The 27,655-nt window shown below is 38.6% G+C and overlaps 1 protein-coding gene across 1 annotated transcript in view; it reads right to left on the reverse strand.

Moving 5' to 3' along the window:
- TTN (titin) overlaps window positions 1-27,655 on the reverse strand; it is a 468,699-nt gene that overhangs the window by 362,297 nt on the left and 78,747 nt on the right. Inside the window, exons 8-17 of the mRNA XM_073306908.1 lie at window positions 23,483-23,655; window positions 18,774-18,915; window positions 16,740-16,859; window positions 14,332-14,523; window positions 12,939-13,115; window positions 9,620-9,799; window positions 7,483-7,608; window positions 6,322-6,510; window positions 5,837-6,016; window positions 3,095-3,244 (exon numbers count right to left, since the gene is read on the reverse strand). Coding sequence (XP_073163009.1) covers window positions 3,095-3,244; window positions 5,837-6,016; window positions 6,322-6,510; window positions 7,483-7,608; window positions 9,620-9,799; window positions 12,939-13,115; window positions 14,332-14,523; window positions 16,740-16,859; window positions 18,774-18,915; window positions 23,483-23,655 — 1,629 coding nt within the window. The remainder of the gene's footprint in view (window positions 1-3,094; window positions 3,245-5,836; window positions 6,017-6,321; window positions 6,511-7,482; window positions 7,609-9,619; window positions 9,800-12,938; window positions 13,116-14,331; window positions 14,524-16,739; window positions 16,860-18,773; window positions 18,916-23,482; window positions 23,656-27,655) is intronic.

Here is a 27,655-nt window from a genome sequence, read left to right on the forward strand (position 1 = left end):
AAGAATAAATGGACACAAATCAGATGTCAAGAATTATAATATTCATAAACCAGTCGGAGAACACTTCAATCTCTCTGGTCACATGATTACAGACATGAAAGTTGCGATATTACAACAGAAAAACTTCAAATCCAGACTCCAGCGAGAGACTGCTGAATTGGAATTCATTTGCAAATTGGATACAATTAACTTAGGCTTGAATAGAGACTGGGAGTGGCTAAGTCATTATGCAAGGTAACCTTTTTCCCCTTGTTTTCCTACCCCCCCCCCCTCCTCAGACGTTCTTGTTAAACCCTGGATTTGTGCTGGAAATGGCCCACCTTGATTATCATACACATTGTAAGGAGAGTGATCACTTTACATAAGCTATTACCAGCAGGAGAGTGGGGTGGGGGGAGAGAAAACCTTTTGTAGTGAAACCTTTTTTTCATGATTTGTGTGTATAAAAACAAACATCTTCTGTATTTTCCACAGTATGCATCTGATGAAGTGAGCTGTAGCTCACAAAAGCTTATGCTCAAATAAATTGGTTAGTCTCTAAGGTGCCACAAGTCCTCCTTTTCTTTTTGCGAATACAGACTAACACGGCTGTTACTCTGAAACCGGTGAGTAACAAGTGCACCAACATTTATTTCATTTAGGTTTTGGGGACAGAGGAGCATGAAAGTAATTTCTCTTGCTCATGCTCTCTTTGGGTAATCCAAAGAGTAAATAAATAGAAATATCATTTTACTTAGCAGGGAATCACATCCCCTCTGCCATTACTATGATCACTGCAGAATCCTAGGAACATAAGAATGAAACCAGACATCCATCTAGTCCAACAACCTCTCTCTGGCTGGTCTTAGATGCAGAGCTGTTTAGAAAATGTTTTTTTTTCCCGTGCAGATAATCTTCAGTTTTCAGTCGAAAACTGAAATCAGAAAAATTTTGGCTGAAACCTAGAATATTTTGTTTGTGAAATGCTGCTGCGATGCTTTGTGCTCCCATTCTCCTCTCTAGAATGGGCTCCCTGGTCAGACTACATCTCCCATGAGGTACCCCAGTTTCCCCTGCCCCACAATGAAGAGAGGTGGTTCATACTGGCAGTTGACTGCAGTGGATCATGGGGGATGAAGTCCAGGGGGAGAACCTGACCCACAGAAGAGACTGGGAGCATGAGGCATCCAAACTACGACTATTATGAGGCACCACAGTGTTACTTCAGAATCAAAATATTTCAGTTTGGGGGCATTCCGTTTTTCAACAACACCACTGAAATTCTCCCTGAAAAGTAGGCATTTTAAATAAAAAACCCCTGTTTAATCAAAAACCCAATTTTCTGCTGAAAAAACAGTTCAATGGAAAATTTTCAACCAGCCCTTCTGAGAAATGTACACGATTCCCTTACATGGACAATTATGGATTAACCTATTTCAATTAACCTATTTCAACCTATGTCAATTTCTTCCTAATTTTGATTTTTGCTCTGACTGCTACCCAACGAACTGTGGATGTTCTCATTATCTACATTAAGTGGCTGACCCATTTTTAAAATCCTAACCTTCTTGACCTCTATAACGTGTAGTGTCAAAGAGGTTTTTCATTCATTGGTTTTAAATGTTACCATGTTCCTGTTTGATGAGAACAGGGTAAATATGAGTGCCCCGTTTATCTTTTCTATACCATTAATTAGTATGCATACTCTTTCTTGTCCCCTCTTATTCATTCTCAGTTTAAACTAAACAGTCCTTTCAATCTATCTATCAAACCTCTATTCATTTTTGTTGTTTATAATTGAACCACTATTTCTGCTAAATAGGCAAGGATATTTTATTGTTATTATTTATTAGTGGTATTTGTATTACCATAGTGTCTAGGAGCCCGAACCATGGAATAGTACCCTATTGTGCTAGGTGCTGTACAAACATAACAAAGAGCTGGGCCCCTGCCACAAGGAGCTTCCAATCTAAGTAGGGTGCCCAGAACTGAACACAGCATAAAAGTTTTCAAAGCAGCATGTATGTTATTTTAAAAGAGCTAACTGTAATACAGCACATTGGAAATGTGAACCTTAAATTTGTTTTGTTGACTCTGTTAAAGGTGACCTGCCAGGGGAAAATACATGGATCTTATGTCCCTTTAGTTTCTTTGTGGTGTATAAAGAAAGCCTGAAAGGTTTTGTTAAAAATAAAATGAAATAATGAAAATTTGCTTTTTATGTTCAAAATCCAAGATATTTCTACCCTGGAAGATGCTATGGTGACTGGCAAAATAATGACATTCTGCTATCACAAGAGATAAAGATTAAAAATGGATCAATTGATAGGCTAAGTGACTTTTAGTCAGACTGGTTAATGGTTTGTTTTTTTTTCCTCCTTTCTATGTTTTGATTTTACTTCAGTGCCTAATGAACACTTGGCTGAAAGGATGTCCTGTTAAATTCTCAACACTGCTGCAATTTAAGGTGTCAAACCACATAGCCGAGGCCCCCAAAATTCCTCCAAGACCCAGGGAAGATCAGATGTGACATTCTGATATTTCTAAAGTAAAAAATGACTAAGTGTTTTGTTTTGTCTTTTTTTAATGAATACCTTCTGGTCTTGTTTATGCATAATTAAAAAAGGAGGGGTTGGTAAAAAATCATTTAAAAAATCCTTTGCAGATCACATTTAAACCTCTAATTAGAATGCCGATAATTCTTTTTAACGTGAGGAACAACAGTAAAGCTACATGATACATAAAATACTGCATTTGCTTGAGGCTTTACTTTAAAGACATTTATAAACCCAAGCAACTGAACTGAACCAGATTTAGATAAGAGCTATGCTGCACATCTGTACCTGAGAAAGTGCAGATGCTATATTTGCATCCCTCTTTTTTTGTGTGAAAGCCATTAATGTCAGCATGGTAGCTTCACGTAGATTTGAACACAGGCTTGGATTTTAAACATAGGCCATAGATTTTACTGCTTGTATGTGGATCAAGGGCTGCTGGTAAGATGAAAATCTACTTTACTGTATATGTATATGGTATTTGTGGGAATACCTAAGCCGTAACACACATTATAGCACACAACAGCTTTTAGTAATTTAATCTGTTCTTTTCACCAGACCTCATTTATCTCTTCTCTACTTGTGCAGTACTGGAAGTTGTGTGACAGTTCCTCCTCATACTTATCTGCTTTGGTTCTCCAGTTAATGCTGTCACACTCCAGAGTAGCAAGCTCCTGCTGTAGAGTCTTTACAGAAATATTAAAGCAGTTCTAAAAAAAAAAGAGAGTAGAAAATGAAATAATTATGAGCTGGATGTGCTGCCTACACAACATAGCAAATGTCTAACTCTTATGACATTGCTTAGGGTTTAAAATACGGAAAATGTTTCTGCTTTATCTTAGACTTAGTCAATTGAAGTGGGAAAGTTTTCTGAGTTGATTTAATAGGGTGTCGTGGAGGGAGGAACGGTTATTACAAAGGGGGTTAAAAATCCACTCGGATGTGGCAAGGGGCGCAGGTTTTGGGGTGTTTTATCAAGGCAAACAGTGTGCACAAAAATAGTCCACTGCCTGGACACAAAATGGGGTTGGGTGACATTATCTTCTTCGAATTTTCCCCCATTTTAGTTGCAGAGGTGATCTGGGGATTGGAGCTGGCTAATTAAAGGGTGTGTTTCTGGTGCAACATCATGGCAGTGGTACAGGTTATCAATCGCCAAACTTCCAGATCACACAGGGTTATGAAGTTGGTAAGGGCATTTGTTCTACAATGCTTAACCTTCAACTTCTGTTTTTCTTCAAAGCACATGCCGGGCATGGATAACGGCATAGCAGACGCCTTGTCTTGTTTCCAGTTTGACAGATTTTGTGAGCTTGCACCAGACACTAGCAGTGAACCCGAGCAGATGCCACTGGCTCTCTGGAACCTCGGAATGTGATGTGGTCAGCGAAATGGAGATTTTTGGCTCCAGCTTACAAGTTGTTTATTTTGTTTTCTTTTCAGGAGTTTTGTCAATTCAAGGATCCAGAGAAGGGGTTGCCTATGCAGCCCTCCGTGGAGGGTGGTTGTTGCAGTACTGGGTCAAGGCCAAAGCAGCTGCTGGTGCCCCTTGATGATCATACATAGGACAATGGGTTCTTTCTCCCCAGTAGGGCTTCTAGGCAGGAGGCCCTTTGGAGGTGTCTGGGAGCCCGGCGGGGCTTGGGGTGAGGCAGCCAAGCAAATTGCTGGTGTCTCCTTTTGGCAGATGTTCAGTGCAGTTACTCCATAGGGAGGACAGCCAGTGACCAGATAAATGGCCTGGTAAAGGACTTAAAGGGAGGTACTGGATAAAGGAATAGAGCAGGGGAGGGGGTTGGGGACTCCCCTGATTGGTACGGCAGGTAGCCAAACCCCCCCCCCCCCCCCGTTTTCATAGCCCTCCTTAACCTTCTTATGAGGGTGATGGATGGTAAGGTCCAAGCCATGGGTCGGCTGGGGGACCTGGATGGAAACAAAGGGGGGCTGGTGGAAGCCCCGGAGAATTGATTTGAATAAGCATGGATTTGCCTTCACCGTACACTTTATCTGCCAGGTAGTCCCAGACATCTATATATAATAAAGTTGCGGCCTGATTAAAACCCATAAAAAGTCTCCTGTCCTTCTTGCGGTGTACCCAGACAATAGAAAATGAAATAAATTATGAGCTGGATCTGCTGCCTACACAACATAGCAAACGCCTAACTCTTATGACATTGCTTAAGGTTTAAAATACGGAAAATGTTTCTGCTTTATCTTAGACTTGGTCAATTAAAAAGATACTCTTTCTCTGAAATAATTTTATATCCCAGTGTGGGTAACATTAACCATTAAGGGCTAGATTAAGACATTGCTCCTAGCCTATAGAAAGGGGAAATATGGTTGCACCACCCCATAAACAGTCTAGGACAGGAACTGTGGTTCAGAGTTGCAATTCCTGCCCTGGTGCCCCCAGGTTCTGGCCAGTCCCCTCTCCTCTGTTTATGGGGAGTAGTGGTGCCTTAGAGCCTGCTCCCTCCCTCCCATGTGCAGACTGGTAACGTGGACAATGTGTGGAGGGGGAGCATGGGAGTGCTTTGTGCTCCCTTTCTTCCCTTGCACAAATATATAGGGCACGTGACAATCTTGCTAGGAAGGAATAATGCTTTCCTAAAACAATACCCAATTTCACTGGGAAAATGAGTCTCTGGAGGAAGGCTAGAATCCAGTAATAGGATGACATTTTTATTATAGTTCCCTGTTTGTTCTTTCACCATAATTTGTTTATAAAAGAATACGGATGCAAAACCACCTCTAAGAAGTAGCAGGAGTCTAAAACTTACATACTTTAGCAGCTGTCAAGAAATCAGCTATTAGGACCAGATCTGCACAAAGAATATCAGGGAGCAGGAAAGCAGATTTTCCGTCTCCTCCCTCCAACATTGACTGTATTCACAGAACTCATAATTTAAAAACAAACCAAAAGCCAAAAACAAAATAGTGAGATTTCTGAAAAACTAAACATGTTTTCTCTGCACCACAATGATTCATAAAGTTAGTGGGACTGCTGAACAGTAAGCTCCACTGTTGAAGACTTCTTTTAGTTTGATGCAAAAGAAAAATCTGCAGACAAATCAGAGTCACTACATTAAAAATACATTTTAAAAACATAAGTGTGAAAATGCTTCACCATTTTGCTTTCTATTTTTTCTGCCCTCTTTTAGAAGAGTTATTAATGCTATGAATTAGTTTTTTCCCAGGGCATTAATGAGTTGTATGCACATCAAGAAGTCAGTCAGATAGCTCTAATGCTTCAGGCTATAATATGCAATGCTAAATTTACTGATCATTCAGATATTACTTACAGAATGCTGCACTGCAGAAAGGCTGTCCACTCCTAGGGTAAGAGCCAGTTTATATAGATGTCCAATATGCGCATGTTTTTCCTGAGTATTAGCAAGGTGGGCTTTAGCTTGGTGTGCATCATCAGGGATCTCACTTGTTTCAGGAATCTCCAGTTCTCCTGATTTTACGAGCCATTCCAGCTGGAATATGTTTGAAATAATTTGTTAAAGGAAGTTACACGATTCCCTTCCTCATCATCATATGTTGACATAATAAAATGTGTAGGGATAGGTCCGAGGCACAGAATTTGTGATTTAGATCCAGAGTTTGAGCTCACCAGGTTTCAGAGGATTTCAGATCCAGAGTTTCAGTTCAGTCCCACAGGTGAGTAAATGTTTTTAGTTTGGGGCAAAACAAAGATGACAGGTAGTACCAGAAACAAAAAGAAATTAGTTGCAACAGGAAAAAGGTATATATTTTTAAGGATAAAGATTATTATACTTACTTGTTCTTTGACATGATGGAATTTGACTGACTTGTTGAAAATTTCATCATATTCTGTCAACCTTTCTTTTATCCTCTGCTGAAGATGAGTAAGCTCATTTACCTTCTCAGAATTTTCTTTAACAGGAACTCCTTTTAGGCTCAGCAATTCTGATAATTTTACTGTGTATTCAACCTCAGCAGTTAGTTGCTAGCAAATAAATGCAATAAATTACTCAGATTTGCAGGAATTACTTTTCATGTATTATTTCATCAAATGTAAATTAGGGATGGGGAAACTGTCTTAGAAAAAAAATGCCATCCTCTTCTCCATGCTTTTCTGAATCTTTCCTCATTTCTAGAAGTGAACCTGAACTTTTTAGAAATGGATCTGAACCAAAGCCTCAGATCCATAAACCCCTACAGTTAGGAAAGTCTGGACCAGATCTGCATTTTGAGCTGTGGACAATCAAGTTTTTTGTTCCCCACATTTTCAATTTCCCCTGTACTTCAGGATTCTAGCAAGGTCAAGAACTGTAGCGAACAATATACAATGAAAAGGGATCTTCCTGTAGTATCGACACTCCTTTCTCATTGTCAGATTGATATTAACTCGTTGGATACAAGAGACTTCACAGATGAATGTCACCTAGGATCTGGAGTTTAGAGGTGGCAAATAGGGGTGCTGTGCTAGGAAGCATGGAGGTCTTCTGGATGCTGGAAGGCATGACAGGTGGGACTCAAGCCTGCAGAGCATGAATGAGAGGAATGGGAGACAGAGAGACTTTCCTGGAATCAGGAGCTGTAATGTGGAGGAGGTAAGAAGCTCATGTACAGAAACACCCCAGCCCCCAAGCAGTTCTGCTACTCCCCAAGCACGGAGCTGGGATGTCCTTTTTTTGCCCTTGTGCACTGGACTAGTTTTTCTTCTGTATATCCAGCCTTTCCTTGTGCATCATTCCCAATTTGCAGCTAAAATTGTAGGTGACATTCTGAGGAGTTAACGCACCACAAAAGACAGTTTGCATACACAACCCTACATAGAGTATAAAATGTAAAGCCTAATCCTGCAAAGACTTTTTCCTGTGCGCAGCCCCACTGAACTCAATGTAAATGTAACTCTTTGTAGGATCAGGGATTTGCAAAGAACTTTCTTTCACTTTGGATCTCACCAATTTCTCACCTGAAACTGCTGTTTCATTTGGTTAAATTTTTGTTGTAGTTCTAAGAGAATCTGAAAGTTACTCCCAAGGTCAACTGCTGCAGCAGGTCTGAGACCCTCCTCAAGAATCATTAAGTTATGAGCAGTCTAAAAGAAACAGTGACACAACACACGAGTACCTTTTTATCTGCATTAAACAATTTACATTCCATTGAAAAGCTCATTTTTGTAAATAAAGTAAAAAAAAATTCATCTAAATTCTGTCAGTAGAATTCCATAGAGTGATAGTACACCTGTAAAATGGTAGATCCTAAAGATAATGTAAAGGAAGCTTCAGAGTAACAGCCGTGTTAGTCTGTATTCGCAAAAAGAAAAGGAGGACTTGTGGCACCTTAGAGACTAACCAATTTATTAGAGCATAAGCTTTCGTGAGCTACAGCTCACTTCCTCAGATGCATATCGTGGAAACTGCAGCAGGCTTTATATATACACAGAGAATATGAAACAATACCTATTCCCACCCCACTGTCCTGCTGGTAATAGCTTATCTAAAGTGATTTCCAGCACAAATCCAGGTTTTCTCACCCTCCACCCCCCCACACAAATTCACTCTCCTGCTGGTGATAGCCCATCCAAAGTGACAACTCTTTACACAATGTGCATGACAATTAAGCTGGGCTATTTCCTGCATAAATCCAGGTTCTCACATCCCCCCCACCCCCATACACACACAAGCTCACTCTCCTGCTGGTAATAGCTCATCCAAACTGACCACTCTTCAAGTTAAAATCCAAGTTAAACCAGAACATCTGTGGGGGGGGGGGGTAGGAAAAAACAAGAGGAAACAGGCTACCTTGCATAATGACTTAGCCACTCCAAGTCTCTATTAGAGCTTATGCTCTAATAAATTGGTTAGTCTCTAAGGTGCCACAAGTCCTCCTTTTCTTTTTGTAAAGGAAGCTGCCGCCTGTCCTAAATTTGTTTTAAAATGATAAATCTCAATCTGGTGCAAATCCTCTGACATTCTGAAGGGCTACTGAAGACTCTAAGCACAGTGTAGCTGGAGAGATTCACATGCACTGTGGTGAAGGGAGGCTGGAAAAGCGACGCACAATGGAACCCATAGTGCTTTCTCTGCAAGAGCTTGTAGAGTGGTTTAGCAATAACTAGGTTGGGGGTATCAGTGGATAAACAATTAGTCAGATGAACTGAATGCATCTGATCAAGGGAGCTATAGCTCACGAAAGCTTATGCTCAAATAAATTGGTTAGTCTCTAAGGTGCCACAAGTCCTCCTTTTCTTTTTCCGGATACAGACTAACATGGCTGCTACTCTGAAACCTGGCTAAAACATATGATACTGGTTGCATAGTGGACTGCAGCCATCACTGCAGCTGCTGAAGTAATCTGCAATCTGCCCCTGGGCTAGAGAAAATCCTTTTCTCATTAACCACTCCATAGCCCATTTACTCTGGCTTTATTCACAGAACTAGGATTTGGTTTACTGGAAGTAATTAATACAGCTGAAGTAACTATTCAGCCACAATCATGCCAGAGAAATAAATGTGTGCTGTCTGGGAAGGTACATTTAAATGCTCTTCTTTTCAGTACAAATACATGATTAGAAAATTGTAATGTGCTTGTAAAAAACTAAGAAGAAACCCATAACATTTATAAGCATTCTACTTTTTTTCCCTAACACTGGCTCTTTCAACAAAATATTTGTAAGCTTAAAATTCGGTAGCGGTGTCAGAGTCCTTCCCCACACCCAAAGTTAATGCTATGCAGTATATAAAGCAGTGGTTCTCAAAATGTTGTCTTCAGCAGCATTTTATGGTGTGCATGACACAAAAATGTTAGAAAAATCAAGCAGTTTAATGCAGCAAACAGAACTGGCTGAAACTGTTTCAAAATTTGAAATTACGACCAATTAAATATTGCAAAACAATGAAAAAACAGGAAGAGTTTTCGGCATGTTTCATTCAACAGTAGCAGAAAATAAAGTTGGGGATATTAAAGGACCTATTCCATAGGGTGATTTCTCTTTCATAATCTGCAGAATTACATGGTGAGAGAACCACTGACAGGTGATAATTTCAGACTATTAATGATGCAGAAATGTTTGCCAAAGCCGTCTTCTTCAAATATGTTTCACTTACTTTTTTAAATTGCTCTTTAAATTTCCAACATTTTTGTTTGATGGACTTTACTTGATTGATATGGAGTTTCCATGTTGTCCACAGGTGCGTCAGCTCTTCCTTTTTTTTATTTAGTTTGTCAATAGTATCTTCAGTTACTTGCACAACGTTTTCCAACTTTAATATAAGATTCTTATTCACCTGGTAAATAAATGATAAATGCATTTTCATTTTCCCCAAAGAGAATAACACATTTTTTTACAAGAATACAAAACAAATTTAGAGTTTTTCCCTCAACAAAATTTAAAAGAGAGCAGAAAACAATCAGTATAATCCAGCATAATCATTTTGGAAATTCTTGGTTGTTTGTGTGTTTATAAATGCAGTGGTTATAGAGGACTGGGAGTGGACATTGGAGGCTGGTTCTTTGGTTCAGCAGTGACCAAGAATTATCACCTTTTGATGACTGCTTGATGGCCATGCAAAAATCAGGTGGAGTCTTCAAGCCAATGCTTAATGGACAGTGTTCAACAACAGAAAAACTACCAGCTGTGACAAAGTTCCTCCTCTACCTTGGTGGGTCCTGCGCTTATTGGCGGATTTTGCTCGCTTCAGAGATTCACAGTAGCCCTCAATTTGGCCACTTTCATGGCTCAAATCTGCTGTTCACTCAGATAACCTCATCATTGGCCAGCATGGGGAAAAGGAAGGAGAACAATCCCCACAGTCTCTGCTGGCCTACCTAGTGGATCGGGGAACAGACCAGAGACCTTCCCCTCTGGTGGAACTCACAGTCCAGTTCGACTCCTCCAGTATCAAGGAGGGATGGGGGGAACCCGGGCCCACCCTCTACTCCGGGTTCCAGCCCAGGGCCCTGTGGATTGCAGCTGTCTACAGTGGCTCTTGTAACAGCTGCGTGACAGCTACAACTCCCTGGGCTACTTCCCCATAGCCTCCTCCCAATACCTTCTTTATTCTCACCACATGACTTTCCTCCTGATGTCTGATAATGCTTGTACTTTTCAGTCTTCCAGTAGTACACCTTCTCACTTTCAGCTTCTTGCACCTCTTGCTCCCAGCTCCTCGTACACACCTCACTAACTGGAGTGAGAGCCTTTTTAAGCCAGATGTCCTGATTAGCCTTAATTAATTCTAGCAGCTTCCCAATTTGCTACAGGTGTCCTAATTAGCCTGCCTGCCTTAATTAGTTCTAGAAAGTTCCTGAGTGTTCTGGAACCTTCCCTCCTACCTTACCCAGGGAAAAGGGACCCACTTAACCTGGGGCTAATATATCTGCCTTTTATAACTCTCCTGTAGCCATCTGGCCTGACCCTGTCACACAACATTGGCATTAATTCACACAGTTGTTGGAACTTTCAGCAAATAATTGAATGGGACTGAAGGAGGAACTACTTACTTATCCTTAGATGTGGTTCCCTTTGCACAAGGCTGAAACACTTGTGGGATAACATGAGGCAAACATATTCAGTATGGGTTTTTTGTCTTTGAGGGGTTTTTTGTCTTTGAGGGGTTTTTTTTGGAGGACTCACCTCAGTGACATCATAGAAAACTTGATAATTCTCTTTACTCTTTTCCCAACTCTAGCACAGAATTTTTCCTCTGAGGAAGGCGGTGTGTGTAAATTATATCCAGACACGGATAAAGATTTATAATACACCCCCCAAGAATATACTAGGACCACATTAGCAGAAGACATGTTGGCAGCAATAGCTAAGCCTTGGAAGAGGCAATATCTGAGAGAACATCAGCAAGGATAAACTGTGTGGAGACAGTTCTATCATCCATTTTTCTAAAAAGTCCTTTTATATTTTCCAGACTAGTACAGACTGCCTCTTAGTGGATGCAGAGTAAACTGTATATTGCACAAATAGAAATATGTGAGTCTAATGGGATCTACAGAAGGCCAGGGTTATCTGCATGGAGACCCTGTGCTTCCATAACCCCAGATGGCACAGCTCCATTAAAATCATGCTAACAGGGATCCTGACTGTGGTGGCCCCTGGGACCCTCAGAAGGCACCTCAGTAAAAGAAATAATACCATCCCTAGCTATATAATTATTTCTGCTTAAACTCCATCAGGCTGGCCTACTTGCTCCTGCTCCTGGCTTCCAAGTGTCCAGACTACTCATGCAGATCCCAGATATGCTGACTGCCCTCCACAAGGTGCAGAAGCGGAGTGAGTGGTGCAGAGCTAGCTTTCCTCACTCACATTCTGCATGGGATGGGAGTGATCCATGAATGGAGACTATGGGAAGGATGATCTCGCCTTTAAATGGTCTACAAATGCATTTTATCCTTATATGCAGCTGGATCAGCTGGTCACTTGCTAGCAATTCCTGCATGGCCTGAAGAGGGTTATATATCCAGGCATGCCCTACTGCACTGTAATGGAAGGTTTTCATAGGTTTTAAAATTCTGCAAGCTCAATCGACAAGAAATAGAAGGTGATAAAATGTTTAAGCTGCCTTAACTTCCTTTGAAATATCAAGTTAAAAAATAATGTCACCTAAGAATTTCCTCCCAATTTAACCACATTACTGTGATTTTTCTGATGAGAAAATCAGCATGAAATATTTTGTTTTGGGTCAGCTCAGTCTGAATCAAGATATTTTGTTATATTGAGTTGACCCAAAACATTTAGTTTCAAATCGGTTAAAAAAAATAAAGGGCATTTTACTAGCATTGCCTTATGGCAAGTGTGGTTTGGGTCCCCTACTGTCTCCTTTGAGCCAGTCTCCCTGAAGGAGTTCATCCTCCACAATGCAGCATGGACACACAGATAGTCCTCCAAGGAGACTGGCTCATAGGAGACAATGGAGACCCAAACTATGCCTCTCCTAAGGCAATATGCTAGGGAAATGCTGTGTAATGTTGAGGAGCCTTTGGAATGAATTCAACAAAACAAAATGAAACATTTACATTTCAGAAATGTCAAAATGTTTTCTTTCTATTGCAAATGTCAAAATGAAATGTTTTGCCATTTCCAAATCAAAATTTTTTTACAATTTCTTTGCTGCCAAAAAAAAAAGAAAAGAAAAGAAAAAGAAAAACATTTTGAAATGAAAAAAAAAAAAGTCAACATTTCCCACAGGTGGAAATTCCAAATTTTGCTCAGCTCTAATTATGCCCCCTCCCCATCCCGAAACACAATAGAAATACTGTGCCCTGGGCAAGCTCCTCGGGGCATGGGAGTAGGATCCATAGATCTACTCTTAATTTGTCAGTAGTTATTGTAGTTTAGTGCATATTTGAAGTTATGATTATGAATTTAACAATTAATCCTTGCTACAGTGATAACTCAGTGAACTACAGTCTCACCATATTTAATGAATTAATAAAATCATGCCCCATATCTTGAGTAGAAAGAATCTTCTTTAAAACCATCAGCCACTGAGTATCAGCTGACTCCATCACAGTCTTGTTTTCAGCTTCACTCTCTGTTTGCACAGGTTCAAATTTATAGAATTCCTTCAGACTTTGAGCCTGGTCATTTACCTGCAGAAAAATGCAAGAATAAAAATACAGGCCTAAATCTCTCAAATCAGACATGGTGGTAGATTTGAGTAATACATTAATGAACGTTTTCCATGTTTTAAACCGCATCCTCCTCTACAGAAAACTGGACAATCATAAAACTAGCAGAAGTGTGTTAAGTAACCTGGAAACCTATTTTAACAGCTGGCAAATAGGCTCGGGACTGAAGTGAAAAGTTTATTATGCAACGAGAGCTTCTAAGCACACAGCAATACGTTTTTAAGTCGGTAGCAATGTGTTCCATGTCCGTCATCTATTATACAAATATTATAAGTTGTTTAGCTCCATTTAATGTGAAGTAACAAAAATTAGCATTAGACAAATACAACATGTGACAAACATAAAAAAACACTGAAAGTCAAACATTAGGATATGAACAAGTAAATGTGATATTGTTCTTAATTAGCGTCACTAGAATTGAGAGCTTAATTGCTATGGCCAAATTTATATGAAATATCCTCTGTTCTCATTTTAGTTTAAAGCGTACAAGGAAAATATTAGTGAATAGTCTTTAAGTATTTAAAAACAAGGATCCAAAACATCTAGTTCTATTACTAGCCCAGGTTTATCGGTTACCAAAAGCATGTTAGAAATGAAGGGACTGATTATGGTCTCAGCTGGGGTGGTTTACGCTTGCATCATTTTAATTCAATTTTTGCACCAATTTAACTAAACTGTTTTTTTTTTCTACCAATTTAATTACATTGGTAGAAAAACCAGACCCTAGTGTGGACAAAATTATACTAATCTAAAGAAATTATATCAGTATAGCTTGGTTTTGGTTAATTTACTAAGGCAAGCTGTACCAATGTTAGCACTTTTAATAAGATATTCACGTGAGGGGGGTTGCACTGATTTAACTAGATTGGTGTCTTAAACCAATGTAGTTAAATCAGTGCAAGAACTGCATGCATGCAAATCCTTATGCTTGTGTAAATTAACTGATGAGGGCTGGACTACACACAGTTCTTGCACTGATTTAACTGAGGCCCTTTCTGAGGAAAATTACCTCATTTGGAATAGACTGCAGCCTATAGGCTGTGTAGCTAGGAGGCCTGCACAGCCTTCCCTGGGATAGCAGCCCTAGATGCTATTTTAGGCTAGGCAAAACCCTTGTTCTCTCTCCATCTTGTAAAATTACAGAGTGAAGTCCGGTAATTCAGTAGGGAATCTGTACCTCCTTCGCTGACTTTAAAAATGCAACATAAGCTTTTAGAACGTCTAGTTTTGAACTAATATTTTTGTTAAGTGTTGCCAGTTCTTCATTTAGAAGGTCAGCTTTGCTAGAGAAAGCTGCCACCTCTGCAGGTTCAAATTCTTCCACTTCATTAATAATTCTCACAGCTGCTTCCAGTTCATGTGACGTTTCCTATGAGGACATAAACATAGAACACAGTATATGGTGATTGGAAAGGGCTCGTGAAAATTCACATCCTAATGTTAATTTCTGGCAGTATTGGCTCTGTTTAACCCACCCACCTACATAGCAAAGGAACAACTCAAAATGTACATTAAATGCCAAAGCTAAACATCCCCCTCCTGTGACAGTTTTGAAACCAAACACAGAGCCTGAACATAATAAAATTTGCTAATTTTAAATGGAAAAAATGTGTGTCTGAATATTTAAAATCAGTGTAGCCACTTGACAAAAAAGCAAGGGAAATTCTCCACCTGGGAATGCTGATAGAGGAAAGGGATGTGCCATCCACAACAAAGAGCATGGTCAGTAAGTTCCCATGCAGTGCAAATCTGCAATCCCCCAAAATCAGAATAGGGGCCAAACAGCATATCCTGTCTGCTTACTGTCTCCACTCCCCAAACCCAGTAGTATTTTACTCTGGGTTGGTTGTGCAGATTTCCTGGACATTACCACCACACTGGTAGAATCAGCCAGGATTCTGTTTTTCAACTCTACTGTGTTAGCTCACAACTCTGGGCAAGCACAGATGTTTTACTCAAGCGTTACACCTACTTGTTCTAGTGGGCCCTATAAAATCGGAAACACCTCTTCCTGAAATTAGATGTTGCTTTGATTTCACATGGAACCTAGTGAATAAATTGCCAGAAGGGACTTTGACAGCAACACTTTGTTCTCAAAAACACATAAGAACAGTCATGAATAAAATCCAACCCTAGTGAAAAGCCTAGCTACCATTTACTGCCCTAGTATTGAAAGGATCCAGGGTTTCATTTAAATGTGAAAAGTCTGGTAAATATGATGGTAAATCATTTCAGAAAACAAGACAGAGGTTTTGCTTATGTGTTTTTCAAATGACTTCTGGATCCCAAATTTTCTCAAAAAATACATAAATACTTTAAGAAGTGAATTTATGGAATTATTGTCCTGCATGCATAATGTTCTCATCCAAAACTGCACCTGTGAGGATGGCATCAGAACTAGGAAAAGTATTTGATGCATATATTTCTATATCTAGAGGCCTAAGATAGCTTTGGATACTTTAGTCCATCTTTTGGATTCATAGCACATGGTATATTTATCTCTGACACTCAGCCAGAATGCAAGCTATATACCCTACGAAATTCCATAGAAGGAAAGGGTACATGGCGAGGATACTGTAGTCAAAGCACATTATACGGTTTCTGGAGAAAGATCACAACAGGCAAAGGAAATATCCGCGTCAGAATAGTGTTACACAAATTGAGCAGAAATGTTGACAAAAATTATTTCATGCTCATTTGCCACAAAGAATGACTCTTACAAAGCTTCTGTTATTTTTATATTCTTGCTGAGTGTTCTTCAGAATTGCTTGTACGTGAATTTAGTTTCAGTGCTACTGCACAAACCAAATGATTGGATTATATAAACTGGTATAAGACAACACGGAAAAAGAACAACAAAGATACTGAGTTTTCAGATATATGCTCAAATTGGGACTAGTTCCGAAGAGAATACATATAGCTGCATTTTTAAAGAGCTCCCAGCTTAGCCTTGAAATATGAAGCTGGGGTGAGATTTCAACAGATTAGCAGAAAGTGGGCAGGTGGGGGGTGGGAGAGCTAAAGTAGCTTTAAGGCCCTTTTGCATGTTGTGGGGCCTATCTGGGTACAGCAGCCTCCCTGCAATGATTCATGCTGTGGTGTTCTTAGAAGGCAGTCTTACGGCTGTCTCTACAATACCTGTGCATGGACCTGGGCTTTTACACCATTCCAGCCCTTTTACCCAGCATGAAGGAACCTGAGTGGGAGAGAATCTCACAACTGGAATTTTGATGACCACATTCTTGAACATGTAATTTTTGACATCCCAAAAGTTGGTGGATCAGTGATATACATCAAGAACATGAGGCTTCCAAGGGTATTAAAATCTGACTGTGTTTGGGTCTTGAGATACTTACAGAGGATAGGATGATACTAAAAAAAGGTAGGGCTGAGATGAGAATGGAGAGTACCCTAACTGTAAGAATTACCTGCTTGCAGTTTTAGTTATATTATTGTTGATGGACTATAAGATTTAATAAAAATGAAGACCTATTTTCCTTCTAAGGAAACATGCCCATCCCCAGCTATTACTTAGGGTAATAGCATATGAAAAGGTTTTTTTTTTGTTTTTTTGTTTTTTTTTACCTTAGCTTGATTAGACAGTTCTAGGTATTCACTCAAGACTTTCTCCGACTCAGTCAAACAAGAACCAGGATCCATACTGATTGCAAGTATCGGACTGATTTTTTTTATTGACAATGATACCTTTAGTTAAAAATATAATATATACATAATTATATTAATTTACATCATTAGGCATAATAAAAACATAAACTTGCATAGAACAAAGTGAGGGAACAGACATAGCTCTTGGCATTGTACCACTTTGATTTCAGGAAATACAGAGGATGCCAAAAACAAAAAAGCCAACCAACCAACCAAATTATTCTATTTCAAATCTAATTAAAAGGTCTGGTTTGCACTTGGGACAAAGGTTCATGCCTGCTCTCTCTCATTTTATCTAAATTGTTTTTTCTCACCCTAATTAGTCCAGCATTGTTATTTTAATAAGTTTGGAGCTTCACAATGTTATAATCTAGAATTTACTACCTTTAACTGAATACTTTCAAGATACCTCATGTTTTAAAAAAGTTTGTTTTATAGACTGGGCCATTTAAAAAAAAATAAAGCATCTTTAAAACTTCTCTAGCAATCTAAAAGGTCTTTTTTCTGCAGATACGTGCACATAACTTCTCTTAATGACAACAAGAGTTGTGCATGTATGCTGGCAATAGGATAGGTCATGAAGAGCAGCTTCAGATGACTCTATATGTGGTATACATAGCCACCGCTAGGAATGTGAATTCATGTTTCCCATCCATTTTAAAATGGGGCTTCTGAATTTGGTCCAGGAACTGTATGATTCAAAGGGAGCCTAATTTAGCACCAGATCTTTCAGAATGCTTGGCTTTAATGGGAGGTTGCAATGGGAAGTGTTTTACTTGGGAGGGTGAGACACTGGGAAGCATTCTGTGAAGAAAGCTGAGACCTTTTGGCTCAAATGTTCAAAATGTCCTCCAATTCTGGGTGTCTGGGTGGGGGTGCCCAAAACTGAGGCACCCAGAATCAGAGACCACATATGAAAATGTGGGGCTAAAAATGATGAAGTTGAAAATAGTTACATTTAGAGAATTCATTTGGTTTAGATTCACATTTTCCTAGTGAGGCCTTTTGTGCAGGACCAACAGAAGGTACCAGTGAATCTTTCTTCTCGACTATTTAAACTATGCAGTATGTTCATCACGCTCCAATATCCTGAAACCTCATTTATAGAAAGTGTGTGTAAAGGGATCCATGGATAGCAAATTGACTTCTTCCCATTTGATTCAGAATAGTTACCTGTAAGCATCACATGTACATTATGAAATGTCAAATTGCATATTGAATAATTATTGAATCATTAAATATTATTTAATAGTTTTGGTCTGCACTTGGGGATGTCTTTGCTACGAACCTTGCGACAAATATTATATTGCATTAGAGGTAGAACAGGCACATAGGCTCAAAGGGAAGCCCTAAACGCCTATTTTAGCTCTAATGCAAAATAACAGAGGTCAGAGAGAGCTGAAGACACACAGAAGGCTTTCAGTACTTTTCAGGATCAGTTCCTTAATGAGTAAAAGGAGCTGTTATTGTGAATGTGATACACTTTCCTTTGGCAGCACAGAGAAATCACATCACCTGTGCTGTGGTTCACAATCCCCATTCCTGTTGTCCCCCGAGTTTGCTTCATCTCCTTTCTCATTGTCGACAAAACAAAATATGGAAAAAAATCTAAAGAATGCAGGAAACTTACTTGCAAGTCACAGTCCAGGATTGCTTGCTCATCTTTGCCAAAACAAAGGGCTCATTATCAAAGCAAATTCATGATTTATTATTTAATAGGTATAATGTGTTTGTAGAATCAGCTTCATTTTCAGAGCAAGGCATTTAAATATACTGGTGCCTACGGCTGCACTCAGCATTTCATAGGTATAATTCACCTATCCTCTCTACCAGCTAAGTACATTATTTGGCATTATTCAACCAGAAGCGAAGTCTAATGTTCTAACAGCTATAGTACAGAAATTCAATGCAGTGTGCATGAATACATTAATGAGGATGCCTTTTATAATATACCTTCTTTAGATAATCTTCCAGTGAGGCAGTGAGCCCTTGTTTCTTTAAAGCAAGTTCTTTGTAATCAGGACACTGTCTGATTAGTTGATCCACTCTTTTCTGAACATATTCTAGCATTTCCTGAATTCCAGTCATCCAAGAGCTAAATTGGAACAATACAGCTGTTAATACTTCTCCTGGCTTGTGCACCAGCAAGACGACAGTAGGTGAATAAAAATAGCTCTTCGGTTTCATATCAGAAATGATTTAGCAAGATTTTAAAAACTCAAGTCTTAAAAAAACATAACAGTAATAATGCAGATAAAATTCTTAAGGAGCAGGGCAGAGCAGAGAAATGACATTTCCTGACAAATTATTTCACATTCAATGCACTGTTAATTCCAATGACTTTAGTTGCACTACCAATGGAGTAAGGTACTACTCAATGCAAGTAAGGGTATTCGATTCTGGCCCTAGAGGAACTAAGCAGAAGGGAGAGAAATGAAACATGAACAATTGAAAATATCTGACATACCAAGTGGCTTAGATTTCTATTTTTAAAGGATATTTCACTTTACCTCCAAAAGTTTCAAATTTTCTTACAGTAAATGCACAAAACTTGTCATCTCATTCCCTCCATGCTCTAAGATAACATTTGTTTAAAGATGCTGTTTGAACAGAAGTGCAGAATTAATCAATTGAGAAAGCACTGATCGTTTCATAATCTGAAACATTTAAGCACCAGGGTGCCAATTCGCAATAATATGAATGCTTGAGGTAGTTCTCTCCAAATTGTAAACAAGTCATCACATAGTATTAGGATTTGAATATGGTGCATAAAAAAGAATTAATGCTCATATTAATTAATTATTGAAGTTGTCTCTGACAAAGATAAATAAATACATAAATAAATCCAAAAATTAGAAGATGAATTCTTCTAAAGTCTGAACTTTGTCAATTTAATCTCTGCTGACTTATCTTGATTCAAATATTTATAAACAGCCAGTTCCAGTGATTCAGAAGACCAAGATCAGCCATCCTGACTGAATTTGAGCAATGCCTGATCAACCATGCCTATCTAATGCCATAGAATATGGCATTAGACTGAATCTGGTGAGAAAATGTGGCCCGTAGAAAATCCAAGATCACAAAAAGGACGTTATTTATGGAATAAGTTGTTTAGAATTTTGAGAATTAATTTGTCATCATACCTGTAACCCTTATTTTTCAGTGCAACCTTAAATTTATAAAAAGTTGTCCCTCTGTTTCAACATTTCTTAAAGAAGAGATATTCCTTTTAATTTATCAGTGCACCTCCTTCAAACACTGATAAAGATTAAGGTTATACCTTTTGTAGATGGTTATTTAGAGCTTAATAAAATCTACTGATTCTGCATACCTTTAATACAAATAATTAATTTATGACATGGTGAAAATGAGTTTAATCAGCAATGAAATGAGTGCAAATCTTAAACTACCGATAGGCAAGCAGACTGGCCAGAATGATAATGAGGATTTTCTTAATAGACAAAAATCAATTGATTGAAGAAATTCTGAGTTAATATAAAATGCATTTTCTACAGCGCAACTGTATCTTCAACAGGCTTTAATTTCAAAAATGGAAACTCACATGAAATCAGTAATTATGTTCGTCCAATAGTCTCATTTGAAACAAAAATCTGAATTGGATTTTTTAATCTATTTGAGTATAGTAGTAGTGAGAATATAATGAAGAACTGCCCACCATGGTCTCTTCAAAATCTACACATCTTCTAATATGAATCTTTTTGCACTCATTCATTTATTCTGATCAACTTTTAGCAGATTAGGAATATTATGTGCTATCAACAGCTTTAAGAACTAGTTAGCACTAACCCGGTTACCTGACTAAAGTCCCAGTCCTACAAATCCGGTGTGACGGGTTCTTACTCACACAGATAGACCCAGTGAAATCAATAGCACTTCTCTTGAAATAAACTGCTAATCTGCATAAGGGTGGCAGAATTGGGCTCTATTTTGTAAACTATTCAAGGCAGGAAACCACCCTACACATACGTATGTTAAGTGCCTAGCACATTTTTGGCTTTTCTATAAATAATGATAATGAAACTATGAGGATGACGCTATTCAGTGGTTTCAGAGTAGCAGCCGTGTTTATCTGTGTCCGCAAAAAGAAGAGGAGTCCTTGTGGCACCTTAGAGACTATTTTAGTTCTTCCCCTAATTTTCCCTGCCTTCGTCTACCACATACATAAATTTAGACCATTTCAACTATCAGTAGCCAGTCACAGCCTTTTGGATATCACATTTCTGGGCCAACATCTGATAACTTTACTCATGCTGAATAGTACTTTGGAGCAAAGCAACATTTTTCAGACGAATAGTTTGTTCACTGAAAGATGCAATATTGGGTTGGCTGAAACTATTTGAGTTTGACACAAATTTACCAAATAGTTTCAGAAAAGAAAAAAATCTTATGAACTCAATTCACCAGGGGATTACACACCATTCACAAAACTAGAGGTGTACCCCAAAACCTGGCATTTAGGGCACTCACCTGCAGCATGGAAGACCTGAGTTCAAATGCCTGCTCTGACTCAGGCAAAGTGGGGCTTAGAACCTGGCTTTATCACCTTCCAGCTAAGTGCTCTGGATTTGATCACTTTGGTCTCAGATAATGGACAATGATAGAACATAAATAAAGGCTGACTCGTTGCAGGGGAAGGTTAAAACTAGGCAGTGAGTGAACTTGTCAGGATTGAAGGGAAATCAGCAGGGGAAGGAGGAAAACCAGAAGACGTGTGTGTTTTGTTTTCTTTCTTGGAGAAGTGGGAGGTGTCTGTTTTTGTTTAAAAGCTAGGGTATGGGAAATTTCAATATTCAAAATGTACATATTTAGTTAAACTATTAAGACGTGTATAATTATGGAATGACCTTGTGACTCTGTTGCTTTAATCTTCACTACACACATTGTTTGTTACTCTCAGTTGTTGCGTTTTATCATATTTAAATCATAAGGTCTTCTAGGCAGGAACCATACCTTTCTTATTTGTTTGCAAAATGTCTAGCACAACTTTGGATACTCAAAAACTAAAGTATTAATCCTGTAAAGGATAGTTAACTTGGGTATGAGAAGTTTTAACTAGAGGTCACTGGAAAAGAGTTTTTCTTCTTTCCGCAAGGGTACATGCCTACAGCAAACAGCAGAACATATTAGCACTGCTGCTGTCAGTGTTGCCTAAACAGGGGGATTTTTATTTAATTTCACCACAAACCTCTAACACAATTACTTCATGTCAATTTGTCACTTTCCTTCTTGACCTGCCCTGGGGTTTCAATATCCCAGCACTGCGACATAGGCTTCTAGTCTGAAGCAGAGTACTCAAACACAGCGAGTATGGTTAAAAAAGAGAGAGAAAGTTAATGGCTGCAGTGATTTTATGGATCCATTCTCACAAGGTCTGCAGACTCCATACCATCGATCAATGCTGTGTTAGACAGCCATGCAACGTGGAATACAGTTTGCATTGTATCTGCTGCCACTGTGGTCTGTGATTGCTGCTGGCTTAAGGAAACCAATTAAATGAAAGCAAGCCGAGGAAAATTCTCTCTCCTATTCTGCTTATCTGTTTAAATACCAGTAGGTGTTAAAGAACAATACAACCAGCTGAGTGTGTTATGGGTAAAGTCACTGAACTTATTATAGGCCCTCTTGGCCTGGCTCAAAGCTTTAAATAACTCCAGTGGGAGCTACGCATAGAATGCAGTAGGACTAGAGGGCCCCCTTTGGGTGAAAGTCACTGCATGCATCTGATGAAGTGAGCTGTAGCTCACAAAAGCTTATGCTCAGATAAATTAGTTAGTCTCTAAGGTGCCACGAGTACTCCTTTTCTTTTTGCAGATACAGACTAACACGGCTGCTGCTCTGAAACAGTGCATGCAATGTTGCTAGGGTTTTTTGTTTGTTTGTAAGTGATAGCACAGGATCCTGAAGAGAAGAGAGTTCCTAAACAGATTTTGAAGTCCCCCACTGAAGCAAAGCTTTCTACAGCCCTGGAATGACTAATTACCATTTCATCAATCTCCTACCGAGCTGTGAAGAATAGGAGACAATCAGCCTGATTTTGATCCAAGTTACACTGGTGTAAATCAGGATCAGGTCCATAGAGTTACACCATTCTTGCTATTAATAATAGATATGGAAAAAGAAAGGCTATTTTATTAATAAATCAAGGTCACTAAGAAGCATATTCTTACATTTAGCTTAATATGTATTATGTTAATCTGTTATATTAAGTTATTAATTATTAAATTTAATATACAGGTAGGCTTTAAAAGGTCTTAAAATGTGCATTCGGGGTTGTAAAAATGACCATCTGTTGACATTTTATTTTATTTTATCTTGACCAGACTGTCTTTTCCTAAATATTTCCCTAACATAACTGCAGCCACGTGCACTAATATAGCATTTGATGTATATAATTTATGTTATAATGTACACAGTTCTAAAAAAAAACTTGTGACAGGAGACAGAGCAATCTATTCAAATGGTATTAGTGAAAAATAATAATGACAAATTTTGCAGACTCAGTCATGTCACTGAGGCCTAGCCCCATACACAAAGAGTTACTGGGCACAGACTGGTCCTCAATGAGTTTTTATCCTCGATCAGGTTAATGGAAGATCTGAAACAGCTGGAAAATACAGAGAAATAGAGCACTCTTTACTCACCTGTGGGAATCTCCTTTACTAACTAAGGCTTTTCCCTTCTGCAAAGCATCAACTGCGCAGTCTTTAATTTCGTCCTGTAATTCCTCATGCTTCGCTGCTAAGATAGGCAAACTTAAACCCTCCGAGTTAAGGAGCTTAAGGTAAGCTTCAGTACCTCCAAGAACGTCAAATGCCTGCCAAATGAAACACAACCTTTTTCAGTATTTCTATGTATAATATCCATTTATTTGGTACAAAGCAAATATATTAGATGGACACAATATTTTCTCAAAAATGATCATCACTAACTTAATTTAGGGCCTGATTCTGATCTCATTTAGAGTATACAAAGGAATACACAGGTGTAACCCTGCTGAAGTCTACAGAGTTATGTGGGAGTACATGAGAGCAGCATCAGATTTTGAGTTTAAAAGCAGAATTCGTTTTCTAGAAATAATCAGACCAGTGTGATTCTAAGCCTCAGCCAAAGTGGCTTGAGCAATACAGATGAAAATATTTTAGAACCCCAGGTATTACTGGACCTTTGGCACACTCATCAAAAAGTGTATGAAACATAGACCCAAATTTATTACAAATCCTATGGTTTTTGTGTTTAAAATTCATCCAGGGTATAGACAAGAGTTAAGTCCAACTAAACTCTTATTTTGAGAAACAAGGGAAACATACATTTTCCATATCAGGAAGTTGGTATTATTATTCATATTCTCTATTTTCCCATTACACAAGTAGATGTTTCTATTCCACAAACAAGGAGCAAATGGGGCACAATGACTTAAAGACAGCAGACACAGGCAAGAAAAGATTACGTTAATGCCCAAATATTATTAGATAAATAGAAATGTGCCAAGTCCAAAATGCCCATAATTGGCTTTAGTGTACCAGGGAAATAGTCTCTGCTAGTAGATATTTTATAGTTGCGCAACCTCAGAAGAAACTCAGTTAACAAAGCAGAAAAAAGTGTAATTGCTCTAACACTAGGACCGAGGACATGATCCCAGGATTAGGTTGTAGTGACCATTATGAAGAAAACGCTTAGTGCAGTACTACAGAAAGTGATCCAAGAGACCTTATGTTTACCCAAGAGATGTTATTGCATTGTGTATTGAGTCATAAGCTGCCTTTAGTAGCAAAACTAAGTTTTTACTACTTTTTACTTATGTTAGCACTGCAGAATCAATGCAAGTATCAGTCTAAGATCTAAACTCTGTTCTAGCAAATTCATTAGCAACAGAATCGTTAACTAAGTTCCACATGTAAAGACCAAATTTAAAGCTGGATGGGAAACACTTTTTCCATCCTGTGAAAATATTTGAGATTTCAAACATTTTCCTGTTCCACAATGGGATAAAAGCAAGACATTTCTTCTTTTTAATGTTAAAAATGAGAGCGTGCACCCATCCCTAGAATAACCAATAGCTGAGATGTCAGACACCCAGGTTCCAGTCCCTGGTCTGAAACAGGCCTAGTCTCCTACATGAGTGCCTAAACACTGGGCTATTTACTCAGTCTCTTTCTCTGGTGTGATGAATGTTTCATTATTTATATAAAGTGAACAACTCCAACAACAGACAGTGAGAGACAATAGCTGGTGTTTAGGACATTCATCTGGCATGTGGGAGGCCCGGGGTTCAAATCCCTACTCTGTCATCCTCCCACATACCAGTTCAGTGCCCTAACCACCAGATTCTAGTCAGTCTCAGTCTCCTCTGTTGGTGCCCTTTGCATAATTAAATATGCATTGGGCTAGTGAGAAAAAGACTTACGCTATAGCCCAGTGGTGAGGGGCAATCACTAATGGGATCTGGGTGATGCAGCTTCAAGTCCATGCTCCAGTGAACATTGAATTAGCTATACAAAGCAGAACAGCTTCAAAAGGATAGATTGAGAGAGACCCACTGCCTGATTCAGGCTATAGGCTCAAACCTCTATCCCCCAGGTGAGGGCCCTAACCACTGGGCTATTGGTTATTCTTAGCTGGGTCTCTCTCTTTTTGGTTTTGATCAGAAATTCCATCCTCAATCTGAGAAAATTTTCCTGATGAAAGTTTTGTTGAAACTGGTATATTCCCCGCAAATACCATTTTGCCAGAAAATTCCTGACCAGCTCTAACCAAATCCTGTCCCCTTTTATCTGAAATAATGATTCTGAAAACTGACTATAAATAGTGTTGCAGCATTCCATGCTGTTTTCCTTTTTATAGGCTTTTATATCTAATGTATCAAGCAGAGAGATCTGATTTTTTTCTCCAAGTCCTGTAAATTTAGACTGGGATCTTAACGTTTTTTCAGTTCATCCATTATAATCAATAATACAGACTATACAGGTCAAATTCTGTTCTCAGTTACTACATTATGTTCCCAGACTAATACAGTGAGTATTCCCACTGTTCTCAATTTTTGCTGGCAAATTTTGTTTACTGTGCAATACCATTATGTTCAAAATATTCAAAAACAGTGCATTAGGTCTATTATGATCTCTTCTATTGTGTTTCTCAGGTGGAGAACTTCCAACAGAATTAATTTCCCATTTAACATGTGCACAAAAGGAAAAAGAATAATATAATGGGAATGGAGAGGTGTATATTTGTTAAAAGGAAAATTAACTAACTAAATTGCATGTTTATACAATGCTCACCAAACTAAGGCCCTGATCCTGCAAACACACACATACTTAGCTTTATACAGGGGAACAGTCCCATTGGCTTTAACTGGCTGAAGAATGCTGCTGATTCAAGGTTTTAGAAAGAAGCAAGACAATTCCTGAAGGATTGTTTAATAAAAGAAACTACTTTTAAAAACATTATTTTAAAATATGTAGACTTCAAAGTGCAATATCTTAAAGCAAATAGACTTTGATACAGGCTAACGTTTTACTTGTTTGAAAGAGCTCTGCAAAGATTCTTAAAACATTTATGGAAGTGGAATGACATAAAAACAATGTACTGAATAAAATTTTTAAAAATAAAACTTCACAGAGATTTCTAAGAGCTATCTCAGCCAGACTGCTACAGCATATTATGCATGAACTAAAGAAGCAACTGAGACCAGTTCATAAGGTGCTGAGTCAATGGAGAAATGACAAGCCCTGATACTTGAATTCACCCAAACACCTAAGAGATAAGCTCTCCATCATCACTGAAGTTGAGGAAAATAGTGGACAAAAAGTTCTTGAAACTGAGGCAGTCTTGGAAAGACAAATGAGAGGGAACAAAAAAAGCAGCTCATTCCATAATGAAGAATGGAAAACACTAAATGCAAAACAGAAGATAAATTCACAGCATCAGAAGAAACCCACAGTAACAGAAGCAGCTTAGGCACAAAGCAAGCACCAACAAGGTGGTCGGAAACAGTCCTTCATCCTCAGCACTGCTGTGCAAGGAGATGCCATAATCAATCCTTAAGCTTCAGTTGGTGAGATAAAATTTTGTATCGGCACTGCCATGAAATTGAGTTAATTTTCTTACTGAAAATTATTTTAATGCAGTATTGAGATATTATAATAAACCTTAAGAGATTTATTAACAGTTTATCTTGTTTAACTCTGATTAGCAGGACCATGTATACCTGGAGATGTCATGCAAACTGACTGAGGTGAAGGAATACAGAGCTACAGGAAGTGGGACTCACTCTTATAGACGGTTGGAACCTTCATCAAAAGGAGCGCAACAGAAAGGATTGCAATTGAACAAATACTGTTTTACTGCCTCTTTTCGACAATGTTCTTTGCAGAATGAACCATTCAACACTAATCAGTTGAAGTTACCATGATTTAATTAAGAAAACTCGCTATGAATAAACAATTCAATAACCTCTTGCCCCATCTGAAGGAAGTGAGAGTAGGTACTCAGGAGGCCCCTTGTCCTAAAATGTGAAACCCTTTTCACCTGTGCTTCACTACAAAGAAGTTCATTTGCCACTAGCTCAAAGCAATAATTAAGCACAGTTTGGGCACTCTAAAGACATATTCAAGATTCTTCTGCAGAACTGAGCACCTGGTATGGGCCCAGGAATCAATGGGATTTGCTTAGTGTTTGTAACAGGCTTTACATAAGGAATTTTATTCTTGAAGACCGTATTAAAGAGATTACATTTAGAGACCAAAAGGAAAGGTATACAGCACTCCAGAACAAACATAGGTAGTTAAAAAGGCAGAAGGAAAAGGCCCCTCAACATC

The sequence above is a fragment of the Lepidochelys kempii genome, chromosome 11, assembly GCF_965140265.1.
Source record: "Lepidochelys kempii isolate rLepKem1 chromosome 11, rLepKem1.hap2, whole genome shotgun sequence".
NCBI lineage: Eukaryota > Metazoa > Chordata > Testudines > Cheloniidae > Lepidochelys > Lepidochelys kempii.